Source organism: Mercurialis annua, linkage group LG1-X, assembly GCF_937616625.2.
Source record: "Mercurialis annua linkage group LG1-X, ddMerAnnu1.2, whole genome shotgun sequence".
Lineage (NCBI taxonomy): Eukaryota > Viridiplantae > Streptophyta > Magnoliopsida > Malpighiales > Euphorbiaceae > Mercurialis > Mercurialis annua.
Window position 1 is genome coordinate 5,041,683 of NC_065570.1, and position 21,722 is coordinate 5,063,404.

The following is a 21,722-nucleotide window of genomic DNA, read 5'->3' on the forward strand; positions in this document are numbered from 1 at the left end:
GTCAATTTTACAACAAGCCAATGAGCATTTGTAATTGGAAATCTTTTAATATTTTTTATCATTCAATTTTCCACGTGTCTAACGCACTATTGGTTTGTTGCATGAATGACATGATACAACGTTTGTGTTGTATAATTTTTCTGAGAATAAATAAATACTCATTATCAATGTTTCAAGGTAAGAAACAACAACAATAAGATTACACTCTCTTAAATCTTCCTTTCAAAATCACATTTTATATATAACACATTGTTTGAATGTTTATTATTTGTAATTTTAAGTAAACTTGTAAACTCTATTGTAGTTAGGAATTAGAAGTTATATAGCATGATATTGAATTAGAAAACACTAAGTTCAATACGTACTTGTGAAAATACCAAATTTGGAGTTGGCTTGTAAAACAACATGCTGCCTGGGTTACCATATATAATACCCACTCCGTTCTTTTTTACATGTCAATTTTTAGCAAAACACACATATTACAAAGTCATTAAAAATGTGTTGCCGTATTCCACTTATGTATTATATCATAACCCAACGAGACTATCAACCAAGAGCAGAATTACTCTTGGATGAAAGTAGGTTTCATCTCGGACCAAAATTACATATATTAAAATTGGAGTTAGGTTTGCAATGAATTTAGCATTAAAAGGAGATCAAACTCGAGCTGTCGAAAAATTAAAAATGAAACATAAATTGAGCTCAAGTTTACAAAATATCATGGATCCATTGTTGTTTGACAATGTAATGTCTATATTGAATCTCAGAATTTAACTTCCAATGCTCTTTAAAAAATAATAATTAAGTTAAGAGTTGCTCATTCACAATTCTTGAATCAAGACATGCCATTCTAGAGAGTGAAAGCCCAAACATCAATCCCAAACCCAATCAAAGCCCAAATTCAATAAAAATGAAAGCCCATGGGCCAACAAATACAAACCCTAAACGAGTGGGTGGAGACCGGATATAAAGCTGGTTATCTACCACACTCACAACCAAAACCAAATCCTTTTCTTTTCATTTCACAATAAAACAGTAACCAAAACTTGGGCTTTGAGAAGGGTTTTCCCACACAAAGCCTACTACTCCAATCTCACCCTCCATTTCTCAATCCAACGGCCACGAATAATGAGCAGTTATTAAATTAATTAATTTCGGCCCTGGCCATCGTTAAGAGAGATAAATAAATAGCAGAGTGAGGGATACAGAGAAGAAGATAACACAGCAGCAGCACAACCAAGACGAAGAAAGAAAAGGGAGAGATTTGTGTGTGTTTTGTGAGAAAATCACACAAAAACCATCTTTTCTTCACTCACAAGCAAAATCTAAACACCAAAAAGTTAGCCAAAAGAACAAAAACAAATTTTGTTTGAGATACACTGAGAGAGAAGCAGAGTTGGTTGTGTGCAATCCAGGATTTTAACGATCTGGGATTGCTTTTTTTTCTTTGTGAAAATTTGGTTTCATAAGTTTTCCTGTCATGCAATTATCTTATGGTAAGATTGGTTTGTTTTCTTCTTCTTCTTCTCTCTTGTTCCGAGTCGAGTCAATTCTTCGTGAATTGCAGGTTTTGTGGGGTTTTAATGGATTCACTATCTCTTGTTTTCTAGTTACAGATCTTTTCAAACTTCATCTTCTGATGCCTTTTTTGTTGTCGTTCCGCCATTTTTGACTCAATTGAGAAAAACTGACAGATCTTTTGAGAAATCCAGTTTTTATAATTTTGCTGTGTTTTTCACTTCTGGGTATCTGTATAACTCTAAAAGACTCAAAATTTCGTGTAATTTGACTTCTAGGTCTTTCAATTGAAATCTCAGAGCCAATCTGGTGTTTTGAAAAAAACTTATTTTGCAGAAGTTCAATTTGCTAACTGTTGTTTGAATTGTTCTGATGAACAGAGATGGATAAAGAAGAGAGAAATCAGAGAGCAAATAAAGCATTAGAGCCAGATATTTTACTGCAGTGGGGGAATCGGAAGAGATTACGATGTGTTCGCGTTAGAGATCCACGAATCATTTCTCAAAGATCCGATGGTGTTTTTCGAAGAAAAATCACTACTCGAACTGATAGACGTGTCTCTTCTGTTGCAGATGAAAAAATTACTCATCACTTTCACTCTAATCATCGTCTTACAAGGTATGTAGATTTGTTTTTATTTTGGTTTTCAGTGATTTAAATCAAAAGTTTTCATGGTTTTTGCTGAGAGAAAAGATCCGAGTTTTGCTAGTTTTTTGTTCCTGATTTGATTTTCTTCTTCTTTCTCAGCAATTAAACAGAGAATTCAGACGTTTTCTTTGCAAGGTTGTTCTTTGTTTGATAGCTGAGAAAATTAAAATCTGAAGATTAATTTTAAAGCTCCGGCTTTGTTCATGTTGTTTTTGTGTTTTTTTTCCTAATTCTGGTTTGTTTTCTTTTTCTTTTTGTGTTTTCTGTTTGTTTTCTCAGCAACCAAACAGACAGTTGAGAATTTCTATCGAATTTTAACGAGAAAGGTTGGAATTTCAAGTAATCACACCTGTTTGGTTGATGGGAAAATCTAAGTAGATCTCAAATAAAGGAGAAATGTAATGAAAAAAGAAAAAAGCTTGAAATGTTGACTTAGATGGTGATCTGTTTTTTCACAGGAATTCAGAAGCATCAATACTGAGGTCAAGTGTGACCGAGAATCGGAAGTCGGCTTCGCCGGAAAAGGAAGACAGATACTACACCACAAGAGGGTCAGTGGTGGGTGTGGATGAGAATGGGAAAATCTCCATGGATCTTAACAATGGAGAAGAAAACAATAGTTGTAACAATAATAACAAAGGAAATTTTGTGTGGCCAAAGCTTTACATTAGTTTATCAAGCAAAGAAAAAGAGGAAGATTTTATGGCTATGAAAGGGTGTAAGCTTCCTCAAAGGCCTAAAAAGAGAGCTAAGATAATCCAAAGAAGTTTGCTTGTAAGTCTCCTTTAAATGTTTTCTTCTTTATTTTACTACTTCTCTAATTTTCTGTCACTTTCTTGGGAAAATGTTGGTAAGAAGTTGTTTTTGGTTTGGTGGATGGCAGTTGGTAAGCCCAGGAGCATGGTTGACTGATATGTGTCAAGAGAGGTATGAAGTGAGGGAGAAGAAGAGTTCTAAGAAGGTATTTTAATTCTAATTCATCCTCTTTAGATCTAAATTTTCTTTAGTTTTTTTGTTTTTCTGAATTTTGTTTTTTGTTTTGGGATGTGATGCAGCAGAGACCAAGAGGATTGAAAGCTATGGGAAGCATGGAAAGTGATTCAGAATGAGAGAGATGACATGTATTGTTGTTGTTCTTGCAATGAAGCAGCAGAGCCTTTTTTTTTTTCCTTTGAAATGTTCAGAAATTTGTTCTGCAATTTTTGTTTGGGTGTGATGATGATAATGTGTTGAAATAGAAATTTGTTAAGAGTGGGAAAAGGAGGAAGCAAGGAAGAAATTGAGTCTCTGCTGTAATTTGTTTGTTTTGTTGTATAGATCTATGGTTCAATTTTTATTAATGAGAAAATTAAATTTTTTTTTTCTCATATCACCAATAATAGTCTAGTTTTTTATTTTATTGGAAATCTTCTTTCTGTGGGTGAAAAACAATGTCATCTGATGTGTGATCAGAGCCTTTAAATCCAATAACATGCAACCTCTATAGCATGTGACTAGAAATTTATATTTTAATCAAGAGGCATTTATCAGGGTCAATTTTTTTCCAAATAAGATGGTTGATTTTGAATTATCATGGTCAGGTTTTTTCCATAGAAGATATGTTGATTTTGAAACTCTGATGCAGATGATGCCTGTAAATGGCTGAGATCATACCAGGCATGCATAATTTTAAGAGCAATCATATCTCAGATGTTTATTTCTACATTAAATAGATTTCCTTGAATTTAATTGGATTTTACATGAGGGCATTTAGCAGCAGAAGATTTCATCTGATAGTTTTCTGCAGTATCCATACATTTCCTAAAAATAGAAACAAATTGGCAAGCACAATTCGAGTGTGGTTTTGAAATCTGTACAATTTTTATAAATTTCATGGATGGCTGTTCTTATAATTATACAAGTAAAAATGTCCTTTGTATGATGTATCAGGATTCAGCAGCAAGCAAACCAAGAGCAATGTGATTGTTAAGTTTCCAGCAAGCAGATCTCTGTTCCATTTCAACTATCAATTAGGCTGTTCATTTTGACCTGCACGAAGGAAGTCCCAGTTAGCAATGATGAGTTATACTATAAAACGAGATGCGTAGCATATTGCAATCAAGAGCCTATGCATCATAAGGGATGTTTATTATCACAGTTCGCCAGAACGAGCTCGAATGCATCAGGTATATACTGTGATGTGATAGTCAAGCAAAAGAACTAAACTTAGAACTGTTTTGAACACGTAAAAAGCTAAAAGTTACGTGTTAATTTTAAGAGATGATGGAACTTGAGGAGATGAACATTCCAAAATAAAAATGCAGAATTTGTTTTGTTGTCAAATAAAAGATCCTTCAAAGTTCATACTTGATTAACTTATCTTGACAACGAACAAGAGAGATAGTTAATTAACATCATATCATAAAAGTACATAAAATTACCTCCTTATTCCTTTTTCAGTGCGGTATCAATTAACTTGAGACTTAGCAGCTTGAAGCATTTCCACTATTAGAGTCTTCACATCCCTAAGAAAAGAAAATATGCTTATCAGAACCATAAACTTTAAGGCCCAAGAATTCAATCATAGAAGGGAATGATGATGACTTGGGGCTTGCAAATGAACTAGGATAAAAACAATTCGACGCAGAATACATAAAAAAAAACTTACTTTCTATCTTCAGCACGTCTAGGGAAAGGAATTCGAAGCTTGTACCCGTTCCCTTGACAGATGGCCTATAAGAGGGCGAAAAAGGTCAAATTATTTGCTCAGAGAGGAAGAAGAAGAGCAGCTTTAATTCTGAAATGAATAAAATAGACAGAGTAGCTGATACAGTTAAACAATTACGCAAGATGGTTACCTTAACGTTGAATCCCAGACTATCAATATCTAGAATGTAGGCAGAATCCACCTGAAGAGCACATGAAATCAAAAACCAAGTGTTTCACTTCGATTGTGTTGAATGAATAGCAATGAAAACTAAAGAAAGGAAAGGGGGGAGAATAGAGGGAAGAAGAATATTTTCTTTATTTTTTTTTCTCGCGTCGGTGAAAAGCTACAGCTCAATTTGGGCAGAAAGATCTGTTTAGGATTTCCATTAAAAGGTTGCACTGAGCACCTCAGGTTCTACTCAATTAGCTATAAAAAGTTTTCCCCCAAAATCGACAACCTTCAGAAAAATATTTATTCGATTTTTTTAAAATAAATTCCATTATGTTTGTAGCCATATATAGTCAAGTTATGTTGACGAGCACTGTTGCTTATAGACCATGTATGATTTATGAGTTCCTAACGTAGAAATACAATTAGCTGTACATTTTATTACCGGTATTGACATTGCATGTTGCACGATGAGCCTTGTGTCCTCACCATGATCTCTATTCATATGGGACTGATAAAATAAAAACAAAAGAACAATTAGAGTGGTCGAGGTTGGAGAGTGAGAAAAATTAAACAAGAATAACAAAAAGACACAAGCACAAGAAATATATACCGCTACGGGCTTAGAAAACTGAGATATCGAATCAACTTTAGCAGCTTGGTACTCTTCTTTGCTAAACTCTGCAACATTAAACATGAAATAGATAAACTAAAACAGAAAGAAGATGGATGGCAGCAAAAGAACAGGAAGTGTAAAGCGGCCTTAAGAGTATCACATACAATTCACTCCCAATTCTACTTAGAAGCACATTTTAAAAAAATCAGTTAATACATATTGGCTAGTAAAATTAGAAGCAAGAAAAGAGGAGAGAGATGCAGAATATTACACACCTCCTGATCCAAGTAAAGCAGTTGCAACTCCTGACACGTACCGCACAACTTTCGGTTCAATGCGTATGAATTGAAAGTCACCAAAGTCAACCTTCAGATTGTAAATGCTATTAAGTTCTCATCTTGCTGTGAAAAAATAAAGCAGAAGAAAATAAGATTTAGGATGAAAAAAGAGAGGAAGCAAGTTACCCAGAATGCATTGGGATGTTTGGCCAGATATGCACTTCGAATGGAGGTTATATCTTCCTCAGAAACCTAAAATAATTGAACATAAGGAAATTTCAAAATTTACATCATTCCGCTCCCTCCAGTGAAAATAAATAGTGAAGGTAAAATACATGCCAGACTAATGAATTTAAGATGGAGTCCATATATAGGAACAAAGAAGAAAAGAAAGCCTTACAGAAACAGCATCACCGTGCAATGTGATCACCAAATCAGTCCTATCCTCTGGATCTCTAGCAACAAGCAATGAGCATTTTGTATTAGCTGAGAGATCCTGTGCAAAGAAAGTGTCAGAGTCGTAGATCTCATAAGACTTAAATTTGGAAAGTAAATCAAAGGCTAAAAGAATTAATGGCCTGTTTAACAATTAGTAAGTGGAAAAATTGGGGATACAGAACAAATAGATTATGGGACATAATATGTCATGGACCAATCAGTTTGGCCAAGCATCTTCATTATGCACCTCGGAGATGGCTATAATTGCTGAGGGTTAATTTCACAAATATGAAAAATAAGAGCACTCGACGAATCTCAATTTGATAAAAATTACTAGTCAGCATCACCAAACTTAAGTAATGTATAGGAAGGTACATGCATGAATAAGACTTTCCAAAGTCAAAGTTGACTAATCCAAGTATCCAACAGAACCATGCTTGTTATTTTGTAGCCATATCTCTGAATCTAAATAAACAGATGCTATTTATCTTCTAAAATGATGAAAGAATACAAAAGTTGCAGGAGATGTAAAATAGATACATAGATTATAAAGGTAACCTTTGTATGATTTGCCAAGCTGCTCACTGCTAAGATTGGAGATCCATCAACATCACAAGCAAAATCAACCATTGACCCTGATGGATAACCCTCATGCTTCTGTGGATCATAAGTAAATGCTTTAAAACAGTATCCCAAAGAAACGAATGATGTAATCGAGTATAAACCAATGCGCAAGCAGAAATAGCCGGACTGCTATACATAAAACAGAATCACCATATTGTATGCCACTGGTTTTGGAATTCAGTACCAAATACACTCCTGTATTTCTAGGATTTACATTCATCCACCATATAGAACAAATCTTCAAAAATTTCAATGACTTCATGCAGTCCAAAGTCAGAGACATTGCAATTGAGAATGTTATGGACTGAATAAATTTATCCATTTCTATGAGTTTCGAATACAGAAAACCACCGTATTGAATCATGATCGACATCCTTTACTTTCGCTATTATCTCTTTCGACATGCAACTAAATAACGAACCTGAGAAAAAGTCGAAAGCACGGCACGAACACTGTGATGAAGCACAGTTTTGATCTCCTCAACAGGAGGAAGCCTAGCAGCCTTTTCCTATAAAAATTACACAACAAATTCAACACCAATCAATCAATAGACATTAGACATACAATTAGCACTTTATCATCATGTGCAAGTATTGAACTGATTCTGACAACATCATTTCACATGATTTCATTTGTTTCCAAATATCTAATTTTTAAAGTTACAATATAATTAACTTACTTGGTGACTTTGAATCAACTGGAACAAATTGGCATCATCACTAGCAACATCCCCAGAAGAAACACTCTGATTATACAAATATTAAACAAATTAAAAGAAACCCATTAATTTAAACAAGTTGAATTATCAATAAAAGTAATAAATTTTGTATCTTTTTACTTTTGATTACCTGAGATGATGATGACTGAGTTGTTGCAGAGGCCATAGAAATAGAAGGGTAACGGTGGTGATTTGACGAGAGAGATGAACGGGAAAATGGTAATTGAAAAGAAGAAATTTTGGATTTATTGTGTTTGAGTAAAGCCGTAAATATAGGGGGTGAACATTGCGCCATTGTAGTGTTCATTGCTGCAGACCAACACAACACGCAAGGAAGCTAACTAATGACACCTACCTCTTAACTTTTTTAACTACTAGTTTTATTTAATTATCCGCAGGTTTTTGGCTTTTAAGAGGTACAAATATTTTGGAAGCTAAGCTTGAAGATAGTTTCTTGAGCTTTCTTACTGCAGAATTGATTTTGTCTCTTGATTGGTAGAAAGTATAAAAAAACCCTTTAAATTTTTAAAAAGTGCTATTATATTTTGCCATTTGAGTTTTTGTAATTTTTAAGTAGTTTAAATTAATTTTTATATTTAAATATTCATATGAATAATTACAAATATGGGAGATTAAGTTAGTTTTAAATAGCTTTTAAGTTGAGGGAAAAAATTGCGAAAATGAAATTAATTTATCATAAACACTAGCTTTAAGACTATTATGTCCATAAAGTTAATTTATATGCTAATTGCCATTGATTAAAGTTGAGGGGGCAAATTGCTATTTAAGGCGATTAAGTTGTAAAGAATAATTTATAAGAGCTTATATGTCGGAAGAGTTTAAAAGTTTTTTCTTGCTATTTTAAAAATAAAATTAAAAGAATTTATTTGCGCTTTTGTAAAAAATTAAAGATTTTTTTTATATCTTTAGCCTTATTCATTGTTTTATTTTTGAAAGAAAGCCAAATAATTAAAATAATTTTTTTGCATTCATTTAACAATTAACACATATTTTAAATATTTATATATATTTTATAAATATTTAAAACATACCATACTGTGTTTTTCTACTGCTATAGTATAATATATAAAATTATACTGAAAATTAAATTATTAAAAATATTAAAAAGGTGCTTAAAATTGTGAATGGAGTTAAAGGGATAAACCCAAAAATAAGAAACTGTCGAAAGTTTGGTGGATCTTTATACTAATTTATTCATCTGCAGCAATTTCAATTGGAAGAAAATATATTCTTCTAAACTTTAGAAATTTTTAATTGCACTAAATTAAATGAAGGCAAGCAAGTCGTGATATGTTTGGTTTGTGACAAAACTATGGCGCTGTCCTAAATCCTAAACATATTTTATTTTTCATTAACATGTTTTTATTATAAGCCTAAATAAAACGTTGTAACAATATTGTTATTTAGAAAACCTATGAATATCGTCACGAAGGGTCGAGGAGAATTGATGAATATGTAGGTTTTGATATTTGGAAGAATTGGAGTTCGATTTTGAAGGAAATTTACTAGAAATATACATAAATTGTGATAACATTTGAATTGAACAACAAAGAAAACAACCAAACCTAAATTTAGAATCCAGTGTATTAAACCAAAAACACAAACTTTACATAATCAAGAATCATATCCTAAGTCCGTAGGCAGAGGTAGCTCAATCGGAGTGGGAATGATCGGAATCGGAATCGGAATCGGAATAGATAGCGGAGGAATTAGGGTTGTAGCAGAGATAAGTCCAGAGAGAGAGAAGCAGACGGCCAAAATGATGAAAAGGCAAACAGAAGAGAAGATTGAGGACTTGATCGCTGCTTAAACGCTCCGGATTGCACGCTACGTACTGCCAAAGATCTGCTGATATGTTCGCTACTCTCATCGCCACATTACTGTTCAGTACCATTTTCTTCTTCTTTTTCTGTTTGCTGTTTTGTTGGTTTTCCTTTCCGGAGATAATAGAAATTACCAAACCAATTCCTCTAGAAAAGTCATTTGGGTCGTCAAATTAGAGGAAAGTCTAGTAAGCCCGCAAACCAAACTACGTCGTATTACTAATGGTTGGTTGGCTTATTTCCAAATCCAATGTTCTATTGATTCTTTTTTTTTTTGCCAAAGAATGTTCTATTGATTCAGTAGGTAAGTGTGACCAGTTTTCGGTCAAATTCTAATTCATCGGATCAAACCAAATTAATCGAGCTAAACTGTTCAAATAATATCTGACTCGTAAAATTAAAAAGTTAGAAAATGTGGATTCAGTTCCTCCTGCAAGCGCAAATAACCTAGTTCAACTCAAAATGCATACACAAGCTTTTTTCTGTAAACATACAATTGATACAATTTTCTGGATGAACATTTATCAGATTAAGAAGATAAAAGGAACTATGGAACATTGCGTCTTGAGAATGAACACAAACAACAAGTCTCAGTACACTTAAGCTATCTCAAAGGTGGATTCTATAAAGGCTAGAGTATTACTAGCCATCTATTCTTTATTCCAAACACCGCGGGCAAGATGGTAGTCAGAGTCTGCTGATACTCGGCACCGTTATATCCGTGATGTCGAAGCAGATTAGAGAATCATTGATCCTGCAGAAACCCTTTATTTTCCAAGTAAGATACTACTTGCCCAGCCATGGCACCCGGTGTGGCGCAGACTCCGTCTATTTCTTGTAACTCTATCTGCATTCAAAAGACGACATTTGAAACTACCGTACTCAAAGGTAAATGAAACATCATACTATTTGCTAATATGCGGTTTTAATAGAGCAATCCTCGAGTTAAACTTCAGTTTAAACATACCTCACAGTTCAAAGGTGGTTCATAAGGATCATCTATGCCAGTGAAACCTGCAAATTTAATAAAATCATGTTAATGAAAAAATTACAGTGAACCATACATGGCCTAATTATTTAAAATGATTACTCGGATATAGTCAAGAACTACATTTGTGGTTCACACTACAGTTGTTGACTAGTGTTACTCGAAATTACTAAACCTCTAGCGATTTGCAATCATAAGGATCATTAGCAATATGGAGCGTCAAATCTCAGCAATTTGAGATAAGGAGATCTCAATTATACAAAATTATGTTTCAAGAGCAGACCTTTAATCTTTCCAGCACGTGCAAGCTTGTAAAGGCCTTTACAGTCTCTTAACTCGCACAATGATAGAGACATGTTCATGAAAACCTGTACAAATACGAGTAAACTGGTTCTGTCTAAAAGACACGTTTGCTAAGTTGTAAAATGGGAACCACTTGATAATGAACCTTACCTCAATAAAATTTCCTTCTGGCAACATTGCACGGCAAGCATCCCGGTCTTTTCTGTATGGAGATATCAAACTAGCAATGCATATTAAACCAGCATCAGCAAAGAGTTTTGCTACTTCCCCTAAATAAAATAAAAATACACAACATTAGTGATCAATGAATAAAAAACAAATGCATTAGTCAAAAGCACAATTAAAAAACTACCACATGCAGTAATAATATTAGAGGCCAAACACATGTAACATATTAATCATCACAAAAATTGGTTTTATTCTGTTTCCTTACGTGAAAGTTCAGATATCAGAACACCAGACAAGATACAACTTCATTTAACAGATTTGTCTAACACAAACCCTGTACTATACTACTATAACAATATCATTTCGCGTGTTTATCCTTTACATTGAAAAAAATAAGCATCTATTAAAAATTAACTATCAAGGCTAAAATTTCTAGTTGTAAGCTTGTAAGCCATACTAACCAACCCTGCGTATATTTTCAGTTCGGTCTTCAGCACTGAAACGAAGATCTTTGTTCAGACCATGACGAACGTTATCACCATCGAGAACATAGGTTAGTTTTCCTCGAGAGTGTAGTTCTCTGCTTATAGAGCATGCTAGTGTGCTTTTTCCTAAGAAAAGGATCAAAACAGATATGAGAACAGACACGAGTTAACAAAGAATATAACAGGAGAGACTCGAGTTGTCCATCAGCAAAGAGCATTTGTCAAAAAACATACAATAAAAATCCAGCATCCACCAACTTTTTGCACAGTAAGATTATTAACCTTATTGGCAGTTCCGTTGATTGAAAAAACAAAAAAACAGAAAATTCGGAAATACTACAAGAACATGTGAAATTGTGAATGCATGTCAGCTAGAAGTTAGAACACATTCTACACAATAAGTGGGCCTGGTTATCAGTTAGTGTACCCACTCTACACATAAACCATGGTGGAGTTCAAGAACAACTCCTCTCTTTTTGGACAAAGCCAACTGCCAACCCCTAAGACAGATAAGTCGAAGATTCATACACATATGTTACTGTTGTATCTATAATAGGAAGGTAAGAAAAAAATGCATGTATCATCCAACTAAGAAATTAATCCAGTTTATAGCCTCCATTTATTTATTAATTTTAAAGCAATAAGAACTATGAGAGACCAGACAATTCAGTGTTTGGTCTCACCACAGATAACAAATATCACGGTGCAAGTTTATTTAGGCCAACATCCATCTTATAAGGATGTATGTAGTCATCAATGGCACCTTCACTTCCGAGGTCTGACATTAAAATAGAACTTTTTAGTTGCAACTATGAAGTCATCACATCTTCTTCACCATATTGAAATAATAATGCTCATTGCTCAAATTGAAATCTAACAACTTCCTGAACTCTCCAAAAAAAAAACTTAAAAGTCTTATATTGCTGGGAGATTCTAATATCTTAATATATGAGAAAGATAAGAGTTCAAAATAAACCTGATCCGCTGAGCCCTGTTATCCAGACAACGCATCCCTTCTGATTAAGTAGCTTTTGCCTCTCAGAATTCCCGACGGGGCATTCTTGCCAAAATATGTTGTTAACATTTGCCAAACTGGACATAATAGATTCTATTTTTTCAGCTCACTTTCTACAATATTACAATGAAATCAACAACAGTACAGTAGTGAGATAGCGGCAGTAGCATAACTATTTTATGACAAAGAAGAAAAATAGAAGACAACAAACTATCACATGTTAAATGACATGAACATATGAAAAATTATAGCCTTCAATAAGAAAAAGTTGTGTAGGGCTCCTGATAAAGCTGACATTATCAAATTCTTCATTTCAATGCAAAGAGAATCATAAGATTCCGGTATCATTTCAAGATCATTGAGCATGCATATAGGTAGCTCAAACACTTCATTAAATTAACATTTTCCATTCCAGAAATGTGTCAAAAACTTGACGTTTCGGACACGAAATTTCATTTTTAACACAGGAAACCTTGAAGTAGCAACATTTTGCCGTGTCCATTTCCAAGTGCCCCGTTTTCCCGTGTCAGCGTCTACTACCGAGATATCTAATCCTAATCTCATATATTACACAATCAAAAAAGTTCAATAAATTGAAGTTTCTCATGAATCAAAACGAAACTTTTATCATATGCATCAAATTCCCTCCCACATTCAAACGAAACCCAACCAAATGATGATCCATTAGCTATGACCATGATCTAAATTTCATCACCCATCAAGATACCAAGCTAGAAAGAATACACTTCAAATGTCAAATGAAAACAAACAAACAAAAATCATTTCCCCATTACCAAGAAATGCACATTAACAAGAAAGGTGATCACGCAACAATCAATTGAGGATTCTAAACAAGATGTACATTAAAACGGAGGTTTTAGCAAATCAACCCACAAATTAATTAGATTACATGGAGCTAGAGGATTAAAAACAAGATAGAAGCACTAAATACGAGAGAGAGAAGTCTTACAATTAAATTTGAGAAGGGAAAGAAAAGACAAAGGTGGCTCCGTGTCCTTACAGTGAATGCGAATTGTAGGAAGAGAGGAGGCTCAGAATAGACGGTGAAGTGATCAAGGCGCAGTAATAGGAGTGGCGTTTTGAATTGAAATCAAGGGGTGTGCTTTAATATCACAGTTTTTTTATCACCATTAATAGGACCCGTGGGAAAATGAGTTGAATAACTGATAAAAAAATTAACAATCTTTTATTTTCCCCACTTTAGTTTAAATTGCTCTAAGTTTTTTTACAACCTCAACAAAAGAAATAGAATAAGCCAGATTAACTAATTTATAGGTGTTTTTATCCAAAACTATACGTTCGTAGCGCTCCACGTTCTATAGCCTTTTATCTTCAATAATTTCATAATCTTCAATTAATTGTTCAAATTTGCTACAAATGAAATTCGAACCCAATACCCCCCTTTTGCCATCGTCATTACAAATAAAATTTATAAATTTATGAAATTTAATGGTTCAATAAATTCAAATATATTTAAATTTTACTTTTCTAATTTTTAAATTTTATTTAATGTTTAATTTTTTTTAAAAATTAAACTAAAAAATATATTTTTTTTCAAAAAATTAAAAATCAAGTAAAGCTAATCCACTAAATTTTGTAATAGTATAATTTTTATTTAAATATATTCAAAAATTAATTTTTTTTTTTTTTTAACTCAGTTAACTAATATAAAATGAAAAAAATAAAAATATGAGGAGCTTCAGCCCAATTTGCGGTTAATAATCACCACCTGGATTTGCATACAAAAGGCTGAAGCAATCTGCATCTTATCACCCATGACCCACTACTCTCCCCAGTGAGCCACTGATCTGTCTCAGATTTTTGTTTTACGAGAAAGAGATGCATCACTTATTACCATAATGCAGTCGCAGCTTCTGGCGGGGCCCATTCCCACCGCAATCGACGCCTCCGCTGCCATTTCTTCCTCTTCCGCCGCCTCCTCCTCCTCCTTTGTCGCTCGCATCAACCCCATTGACAGTCCACCATGGACAGGGACCCGCAATCACAACCGTTTATCTCGTAATCTCACTAAGTGGAGCTCAATGGTAGTTACTGCATCATCGTCGTCGTCATCATGGGCTGCCGCGAACGGCGAGCAAGACCACTACGCGGTGCTCGGTCTCACTCGGAACGCTACATCAGCTGATATTAAACAAGCATATCGCCTCCTTGCTCGCAAGGTTTGTTTTTGTGTTCAATTTTATTATTGGATGTATCAATTTAATCACTAACCTAGGTTAGAGTTGGAGTTTTTAAATTGTGCACTAACTAACCCTGTGTTTGAACGTTATGATGAACTGGTCTTCAAATTAGTTTCGGTTTCATTCTTGTGTTGTGATTGCAGTATCACCCAGATGTCAGCAAGCATTTACGAGCTGGCGAGCTATTCAAGAGAGTTCATGATGCCTATGAAGTGAGCATTTTTCTGCTGCAATCTTGTGTTTAGTTGCTGTTTGGTCTTTTTATTAAAATGATAAACTATAAGCTAGATCATTTATTCTTATGATCATTATGTTTGAATAAAAGTGAATCTATGGGAGAGTTATGATTCTTCTCGGCATAAGGATTGCTATTTAGATGCGCCACAACGAAATGTAAAAATCTGATTCCGGGCATTTAGTTGTTTTAGAATCACTATATGTTTTAATTACACATCCACATAATGCTTTTGCCATCCCATAAACCTCTTGACTTTAGGGGAAAATTATGATTCATCTCAGCCGAGGAATATTTAGATGTGTCGTACTTTGATACTGCAGGCGAAATATAGAGTTCTGATTCCTTGCATACGATTGTTTTAGAATCACTATCTTAGTTAGACATTTGCATAATGCATTTGACATCCCAGGAACTCTTTTTCTTTTTGGAGCAGATACTGTCAAATGAAGCTACAAGGACTGAATACGATGGAGTGCTTAGATCTCGAGAAGATAATGGCAGGTCATACAGAGGGACACGGTATTACAGCCCTGATTTCGAAGATGGAGTGAGGATCTACAAATGGGCTGAATTCAGGCGGAAAATGCAGCGTGAAAGATATTGGGAACGCAATAATGTAAATGATGAGGATTCTAGTTCCGAGAGTGATACAGAAGAGTCGGCTGAAGAAGCGATTCTGGATCAAGAACGAGGTCCCTTTATCGAAGTACTTAAATCTGCCTTCATATCTCTGTTTTTACTGCAAATATTTGGTTCTGGATTATCTCTCGCGTTCAGCAGTATGTTGGCTTTAATTGATCGGAAATTGGATGCTGGTTATAAGATGGGTTATTTAATTGCCTTAGTTCTGGGTGGGAGAGGTGGGATATTGCTAACTCTGTGTTTACAATTTGCAAGCTGGGCTTGCGGAAAAGCCAGTAGCAGTATAGTCGCTCTGGTAGTAGTAGCCATGTGGTTTAGTTCAAACCTTGCGAGATATGCCCCAATCCCGCAAGGTGCTCTTCTTACACTGCTGTATATGTCTATAAAGCTACAAACTGACCTAAAGTGAAGATGCAGATCGGAAATTAAACAGATTATTGGTTCTACCAAGGGAGTCATTGGTACAACGATTGGATCAAATGAGAAGCGAAGATCTATCATTTCGTAACTGGAAACGTTGTTGGCATTTGCCATGTAAATTAGCTAATCTATTTGTTTGACCAGAAACATGTTGTACATAAGCTGTTTAAGCTAATTATTTCAACTTGTGCAGTGTTGCTGCAAGCACATTAGTCTATAGAATCAACTTATTGTATTCGATAGATGGGTTTTGCAGGTAACGATCATGATCATCGTTCTGAATTTATAAGAAAATTTACAGTCTTTATATTCATTCAAACTCAAATTTCTTCAAGAACAGAACATGAAAGTCAAGGTGTGTAGTAAAATTCACTTTTAATTCAATCCCTTATAATTGCAAAAGGGTGATTATCAACTTATGCACAAACATTTCCAAGCTCCAATTCAATAATCCAAAATGGATTATCAACTGATTGTCTATATACTGAAAATTACAAGTACCTGCTCTGAAATTCCAATCTCTACCTTTTTCCACAGCAAGAAAAAAGAGAAAGAAAGTAGAAGAAAATGACAAAAAAAACCATAACCAAGTCCTAGCTGCTCTTCACTTTCTCATCTTTCTTCATTTCTTTCAGATTTTTCCACAAGTATTTTCCACTAGCCATATCAACAAATACCCAGAATCCATTTTGAACCATCTGCATTAAATAAATTCAAGAATCAAGAGAAAATAAACACAAAACATAACCTCAAGAAAGGAATAAAGAGACGATTCTTGAAATTCAAGATTTGAATTAAAGAAAACAAAACATACCCTCTTCGCATCGAATTCTTGATTAGTGTTATTATCTTGCAATGGCTTCTTCTCCGGCGTTGAGTCATCGGAAATTGTACTTTCAATCTCCGACGACGATCTGACCGTCCTCCAAGCAACATAACCGGCCAAAACCGCTGAGAAAAACACCAAAATAAATCTCAAAGGGCACATCTTTTACTCTTTCTTGAAACACCCAGAAATTAAAAATGTAAATCCTGTCGTCGATCTATCAACAATCAAGAAAACAAGTTGTTTAACAGAAAAGAAAAAGATTTTACTTTTATTAATTAGGTGACTTGTGTTTTTCTTAATAATATTCTAAGCCAAATGTAGAAATGATAGCCTTTGCTTATTTAAAGGATAATTCAATTAATCATTTTCTACTGTTCTTATTAATATGATTTTGGATTTAATTTTGTAATAAAAGGACAAACGCGTAGAAGAAGACTGTGTAAAATTCTAATAAAATGGCTTTAGAATGTCAAAATGGCAGCTCTACCTAATCTTTCCAATTTGCATGATCTAGTCATACTCTAATAATGTTAATTAAAATAAAATTAAATAAATTAAAGTCCTATTTTTATCTGTTTTGACATTTCAAAGCGTGGTGGGTTGTGGTGGCCACTTACTATTTCTAATCATAATTTTGATTAAGTTGGAGTTGTTGTTAATTTAAAATACTTTGTTCCAACATCTCCCATAGTAATCTTTCGAATGAATATTATTTTCATTAAATAATAAATAATTTATATATAAATTACAAATATTACATGAAATTAATCTAGTAGTTTTTTTCTTTAATTTAATTATGTATTGAAAACAATTAAATAATTATAAAATGGAAAATTAAGCTTCATTTATAAATTATGTTTCTACAATTCTAATTTTTTTTCTCTCTCTTTCAAATTTGTTCTCTCCCTTCCCTCTACAAAAACTCTCATCTTCTTCAACTTTTTGAGGGTGGAGAAGATGATCTTTCCGGCTAGCCGAAAAATCATCTTCTCTCCGCCCATAATACTTATTATTATATATCTACTATTTCTCTCAATAAATCCTTGTTAAAATTTTAATTTTGGTTTAGGTCTTTAATTTGTTCATCTTTGAAAAAATAATAAAATCTTTTATATCCTCATTTGTTTATATTTTTTAAATCTTTAAAAACATTTAATGTTTGTTTGAGCTTTAAATTCAAATTCTTGTAGATCTAAAAAATGGTGAGGTTGTGGATCTATTTTTTTAGAATCTAAATGAAGATAGAGATCGGAAATAGTAGGCTTCAACGGATCAAGCGGTTCGACGGACAAATCGGAAAAATGAATCATCTAACACCCGCTCAACGAAATCGTTGTGTTTAAATTCCAGGACTCAACTTTAGATTTTTCTCTATTTTTTTCGATTTTTTATAGCTTGTATTTGAATTGCTGCTTATCATTTACTATCTCAAAATTAGAAAAATTATATATATGATTTTTGTTATATGACTTTCACTTGTTGTAATTTGATCTTCACCAATGATTCTAACTTTGAAAAAAAAAAGAGTTTATAATAGAATTTTAATTTATTAGTATTTTGTTCACTAAACAATTTAACTCTTTTATGTAATCTATAGTCGCTCCTATAATTGATGAAATTTATATTCAGTATAAACCCGTCAAGATTCAATATAAGTTCGTTAATTTTACGAGTTTGCCTAATTGTTGAACTAGAATATGATAATCCTGAGTCCTACCATAATCCACCGAGTTCATTTTTATAATGACCTATTGAGTTCTTGAGCATAAGAGGAGTTGGGTAATTGATTATGAAGATCACTGAAGTTTCGAATTTTTTCATTTCAGTCATTAATTTTATTTTTTTTCATTTTGATCACTGAACTTTCATTTTTTTTTTATTTTGATATTTCAAGCCAAAAATGCTTAGGTGGCAGCCAGAAGTTGACATGTGACAACCGGATTTTACAAGTTTTATTTTAAAAATTTATCATACATACATAATTTCACTTTGAAAATGAATTTTTAGATTAAATAATGCATATATGGCAAGTTTGTAGGTTAAAAAAATTAATTCCGGCTGCCACTTAAGTATTTTTGGCCGGAGAATATTAAAATTAAAAAAAAATGAAAGTTTAGTGATGAAAATGAAAAAAATAGTTTAGTGACTAAAATGGAAAAATTTAAAAATTAAGTCATCTTATAAGAGAGATAAAATATATGCTAATCATTGTTTTGGGGCTTTCTGGGTCAGAAAAGAACATTTGATCTAGACTTTCTGAACATAGGCTATCAAGATTTTAGGTCCTTATTCTGTTAATTGGAATTGGAAGATCCATGATCATGCCCCTCTTCAAATGGACTGGGTTTGGCTATTTGATGAAATTCCTAAGAAAAATTTTTAAAAATGACTTGCGCAAATAATTAGTTTTTTTTAAGGTTTAATTATTTAAAAAACTCTACTTTAATTTTTTTTTTCGTTTATACCCTGATCTTTTAAAAAAATCATTTGTACCCAATTTTTAGTTTTTAGATTTCATCTCTACCTACAAGTATTAAAATTGTCCCTTTTTACTAAAAAAAAAGTTTAAAATAATCTTTTAATTTATATTTATATACTAATTAAACGTATGATATAACATTTTATTTAATTGTTTTTAATTTTTTCATCCTTTAATTTATTGATAAATCACCAAATGAATCCGATCTACTAAAGTCTGCAAACACCAGCAAACAGAGGTCAGATGGAACTTCCGGTGGGGGTCACCGGACGTTCGCTCCGACGCTCAAGTAAGTTTTAGTGAAAGGAAGAAGAAAAAGAGAAAAGAGAAAGGTAATTCAGAAAATCAAAGAAGTTACCTAGGGTTTGCCCTCAGACTCTTTTTTATAGTTAGGGTTTATGTGCAAATCTTGCCTTGCTGGCAGGCTCTCCTTCACGTGGTCCCAGAATTCTGTTATGCCTATGTGGAGAATATCCTCCGTATTGGGCGCTGTTTGTTAGGTGTGTCAGGTGGAAGGAACATTCCTCACGCATCTGTCAGAAGATATTCCGTGGTCCCAAGATCTGGTACACGTGAGTATGATACTTGTTAGCAATTTTACTTACCAACTTGTAAATAGTGGACTATAAGTCCGAGTTATCGTACCCACAAGGATGAGAGGTTCAAAGTGAGTGAATTAGAATTTGATCTTCAATTCGTTTAGCAAGAGAATGAATGTTTTTCTAATTAACCAATCAAACAACTACTAACAACTTATGCTAATCTAGGAATTAACAAATTACTAATTTAAAAGAACGAGTAAACACTATAATAATTAACGAAATTCAAATGATAAAGAGGTTTGGGAGCTAATAATCCTCCTAGGTCATGCAATCAAGGGTATCGGGTTTAGGGTTCTAAACGAGGACCGAGTGTTCTAAGACCGCAACTCCTGCTCTCTCGAGTCTCAAAAAGCTACAAAACCGCGACTAATCGAGCTTAGCCTACTCTCGTAGCACTAAACGCAAATAGAGGCAATTAACAAATAAATCACAACTCATAGGCCACCTAATTACTAACCCACACTCATGGTGTTACTAATTAAGTCTCTAATTAATAAATCCAACTAATAAACCCTCTCTCGATGTGAGAATTAATTTAAGAACAATACTTAGGTAGCTAATCTAAGCAAGCTTTAGGCTCCTTAATTAGAACAATCAACACAACCCCAAAACCCTAACCCAATCATACACAACTAAGATTCAAATTAACCCCCAAACATGGGGTTTAGCCAACCATGGTGAAGATAACAAGAATTACTAATTTACCAACAAACATTAAACATCTATTGCTATTCATAATGAGTGAAAGACAATTACCTTAAGTAGAGCTTGGGTGTAAATAAAAGTATTCACTAGATAATGAAGCTTGAAATAATATTAAGACTTGTAGTAGAAGAAAAATCATAAAGAAAACTAAAATCTGGAAATTCCTTCTCAAGAACAATAAGAACAATTGTAGATCTCTACAAAAGGAAAATAAAAAGTACTATATTAGGATTGAGGCTAAAAATGTAGAATGTTTTACCCTAAAAACATAAAAGGCCTTATATAGCCAAGCCAAAAGAGGCTAAATGACAAATCCACTAGTACAAAGGTTTGGCCAAAAGGGGAAAATGGGCCCACTAGCACACGGACCCAAAAAGATTTTACTCCAGGTTTTTCTTCATGTCTCGATAGAGAAGCCTTTGTAAGAAAGCTTCTCGATCGAGACCCTATTTTTAGCTTGCTCTCGGCTTCTTTTGGAGACCCTGGTCTCGATCGAGAAGCTTAGTACAAGAGCCTTCTCGATCGAGACCTGCCTAAAAACTGGCTTCTCGATTTGTACTCCTTTGTCTCGATAGAGACCTTGGTAAACCTTGGGTCTCTTTTATCTTGCGTTCTAGCTTCCGTCTTTTAGATTTCTTTGATACTTCGCCCTTTATTGACCAAAAACCTTCATATTCGCTCCGATTACCTGAAATTGCACATACACGTAATAAGGCATACAATTGCTTTAAAAACGCATATAAAACGTTCGAAGCGATGCTAAAAAGACTCGAACCGATAGGAGTATTTCACTCCTATCAATAGTTTGCCAGATCTCGGAACTCGAACAAAGCTTGAAGCCCGGATTGCTTAGACCGAACTCACATGCTTCCACTCCTGGAGCTTGAACGAAGCTCGAAGCTCGGGTTGTCTATGCCGGGCTTTCATGTCTCCAGTCTGGAAGTTCGGACAGAATCTTCGATCCGAACTAGTCATAAGTATGTGTCTAGGATGATGCTCGAATGTTAATCGATCCGGTGACCCCCCAGGTCACGTGGACTATGATTTAGAGGTGGTCAGTTGTCGACATGAAGTCGGTAAAATGC

General features: G+C 33.8%; 5 protein-coding genes across 7 annotated transcripts; 2 read left to right on the plus strand and 3 right to left on the minus strand.

Moving 5' to 3' along the window:
- The first annotated feature begins 1,083 nt into the window (after window positions 1-1,083).
- Window positions 1,084-3,533, plus strand: LOC126687683 (uncharacterized). Of its 2 annotated transcripts, none has more exons than XM_050382240.2 (5): window positions 1,084-1,496; window positions 1,899-2,136; window positions 2,625-2,940; window positions 3,050-3,127; window positions 3,225-3,533. In XM_050382240.2, exons 1-5 carry the CDS (start codon window positions 1,481-1,483, stop codon window positions 3,273-3,275), a joined length of 699 nt encoding a protein of 232 aa, XP_050238197.1. In that variant the 5' UTR covers window positions 1,084-1,480; the 3' UTR covers window positions 3,276-3,533. The 2 variants fall into 2 exon arrangements, with proteins under 2 accessions (XP_050238197.1, XP_050238196.1); XM_050382239.2 differs by having other exon boundaries at window positions 1,086-1,496; window positions 3,222-3,533.
- Window positions 3,534-3,914: 381 nt separating this feature from the next.
- LOC126687678 (uncharacterized) lies at window positions 3,915-8,145 on the minus strand. Its single transcript, XM_050382234.2, has 13 exons — window positions 7,828-8,145; window positions 7,659-7,724; window positions 7,401-7,487; window positions 6,914-7,012; window positions 6,318-6,413; window positions 6,104-6,169; window positions 5,915-6,005; window positions 5,637-5,704; window positions 5,469-5,534; window positions 5,004-5,054; window positions 4,814-4,878; window positions 4,587-4,670; window positions 3,915-4,194 (listed from the first exon to the last, which is right to left on the minus strand). Exons 1-12 carry the CDS (start codon window positions 8,002-8,004, stop codon window positions 4,613-4,615), a joined length of 990 nt encoding a protein of 329 aa, XP_050238191.1. The 5' UTR covers window positions 8,005-8,145; the 3' UTR covers window positions 3,915-4,194; window positions 4,587-4,612.
- Window positions 8,146-9,992: 1,847 nt separating this feature from the next.
- LOC126669132 (adenylyl-sulfate kinase 3) lies at window positions 9,993-13,770 on the minus strand. Of its 2 annotated transcripts, none has more exons than XM_050362597.2 (7): window positions 13,471-13,770; window positions 12,462-12,613; window positions 11,462-11,611; window positions 10,983-11,101; window positions 10,813-10,897; window positions 10,509-10,555; window positions 9,993-10,388 (listed from the first exon to the last, which is right to left on the minus strand). In XM_050362597.2, exons 2-7 carry the CDS (start codon window positions 12,583-12,585, stop codon window positions 10,287-10,289), a joined length of 627 nt encoding a protein of 208 aa, XP_050218554.1. In that variant the 5' UTR covers window positions 12,586-12,613; window positions 13,471-13,770; the 3' UTR covers window positions 9,993-10,286. The 2 variants fall into 2 exon arrangements, with proteins under 2 accessions (XP_050218554.1, XP_050218480.1); XM_050362523.2 differs by lacking the exon at window positions 13,471-13,770 and adding an exon at window positions 13,295-13,422 and having other exon boundaries at window positions 12,462-12,577.
- A 444-nt stretch (window positions 13,771-14,214) lies between these two features.
- LOC126664966 (uncharacterized) lies at window positions 14,215-16,264 on the plus strand. Its single transcript, XM_050357602.2, has 3 exons — window positions 14,215-14,701; window positions 14,866-14,934; window positions 15,394-16,264. Exons 1-3 carry the CDS (start codon window positions 14,381-14,383, stop codon window positions 16,009-16,011), a joined length of 1,008 nt encoding a protein of 335 aa, XP_050213559.1. The 5' UTR covers window positions 14,215-14,380; the 3' UTR covers window positions 16,012-16,264.
- Window positions 16,265-16,380: 116 nt separating this feature from the next.
- LOC126664967 (uncharacterized) lies at window positions 16,381-17,206 on the minus strand. The gene is made up of 2 exons (XM_050357603.1): window positions 16,837-17,206; window positions 16,381-16,720 (listed from the first exon to the last, which is right to left on the minus strand). The coding sequence occupies exons 1-2, from the start codon at window positions 17,008-17,010 to the stop codon at window positions 16,616-16,618; spliced, it is 279 nt and encodes a 92-aa protein (XP_050213560.1). The 5' UTR covers window positions 17,011-17,206; the 3' UTR covers window positions 16,381-16,615.
- Between the last annotated feature and the right edge of the window lie 4,516 nt (window positions 17,207-21,722).

Bases quoted from the DNA above. Each gene is read 5' to 3' on its own strand.
- LOC126664967 (XM_050357603.1), bottom strand. From the start codon at position 17,010: ATGTGCCCTTTGAGATTTATTTTGGTGTTTTTCTCAGCGGTTTTGGCC. The intron at 16,721-16,836 runs GTATGTTTTGTT...TATTTAATGCAG, and splicing joins AAGAATTCGATGCGAAGAGG to ATGGTTCAAAATGGATTCTG.
- LOC126669132 (XM_050362523.2), bottom strand. The intron at 11,612-12,461 runs GTTTATTTTGAA...TCCTTTTCTTAG, and splicing joins AACAGGGCTCAGCGGATCAG to GAAAAAGCACACTAGCATGC. The intron at 10,389-10,508 runs GTATGTTTAAAC...TTTTGAATGCAG, and splicing joins AACCACCTTTGAACTGTGAG to ATAGAGTTACAAGAAATAGA.
- LOC126687678 (XM_050382234.2), bottom strand. From the start codon at position 8,004: ATGAACACTACAATGGCGCAATGTTCACCCCCTATATTTACGGCTTTA. The intron at 7,488-7,658 runs GTAAGTTAATTA...TAATTTTTATAG, and splicing joins AGTTGATTCAAAGTCACCAA to GAAAAGGCTGCTAGGCTTCC. The intron at 7,013-7,400 runs GTTCGTTATTTA...TATGATCCACAG, and splicing joins TGCTTTCGACTTTTTCTCAG to AAGCATGAGGGTTATCCATC.
- LOC126664966 (XM_050357602.2), top strand. From the start codon at position 14,381: ATGCAGTCGCAGCTTCTGGCGGGGCCCATTCCCACCGCAATCGACGCC. The intron at 14,702-14,865 runs GTTTGTTTTTGT...TTGTGATTGCAG, and splicing joins ATCGCCTCCTTGCTCGCAAG to TATCACCCAGATGTCAGCAA. The intron at 14,935-15,393 runs GTGAGCATTTTT...TTTTTGGAGCAG, and splicing joins GAGTTCATGATGCCTATGAA to ATACTGTCAAATGAAGCTAC.
- LOC126687683 (XM_050382239.2), top strand. The intron at 2,137-2,624 runs GTATGTAGATTT...GTTTTTTCACAG, and splicing joins TCTAATCATCGTCTTACAAG to GAATTCAGAAGCATCAATAC. The intron at 2,941-3,049 runs GTAAGTCTCCTT...GGTGGATGGCAG, and splicing joins TAATCCAAAGAAGTTTGCTT to TTGGTAAGCCCAGGAGCATG.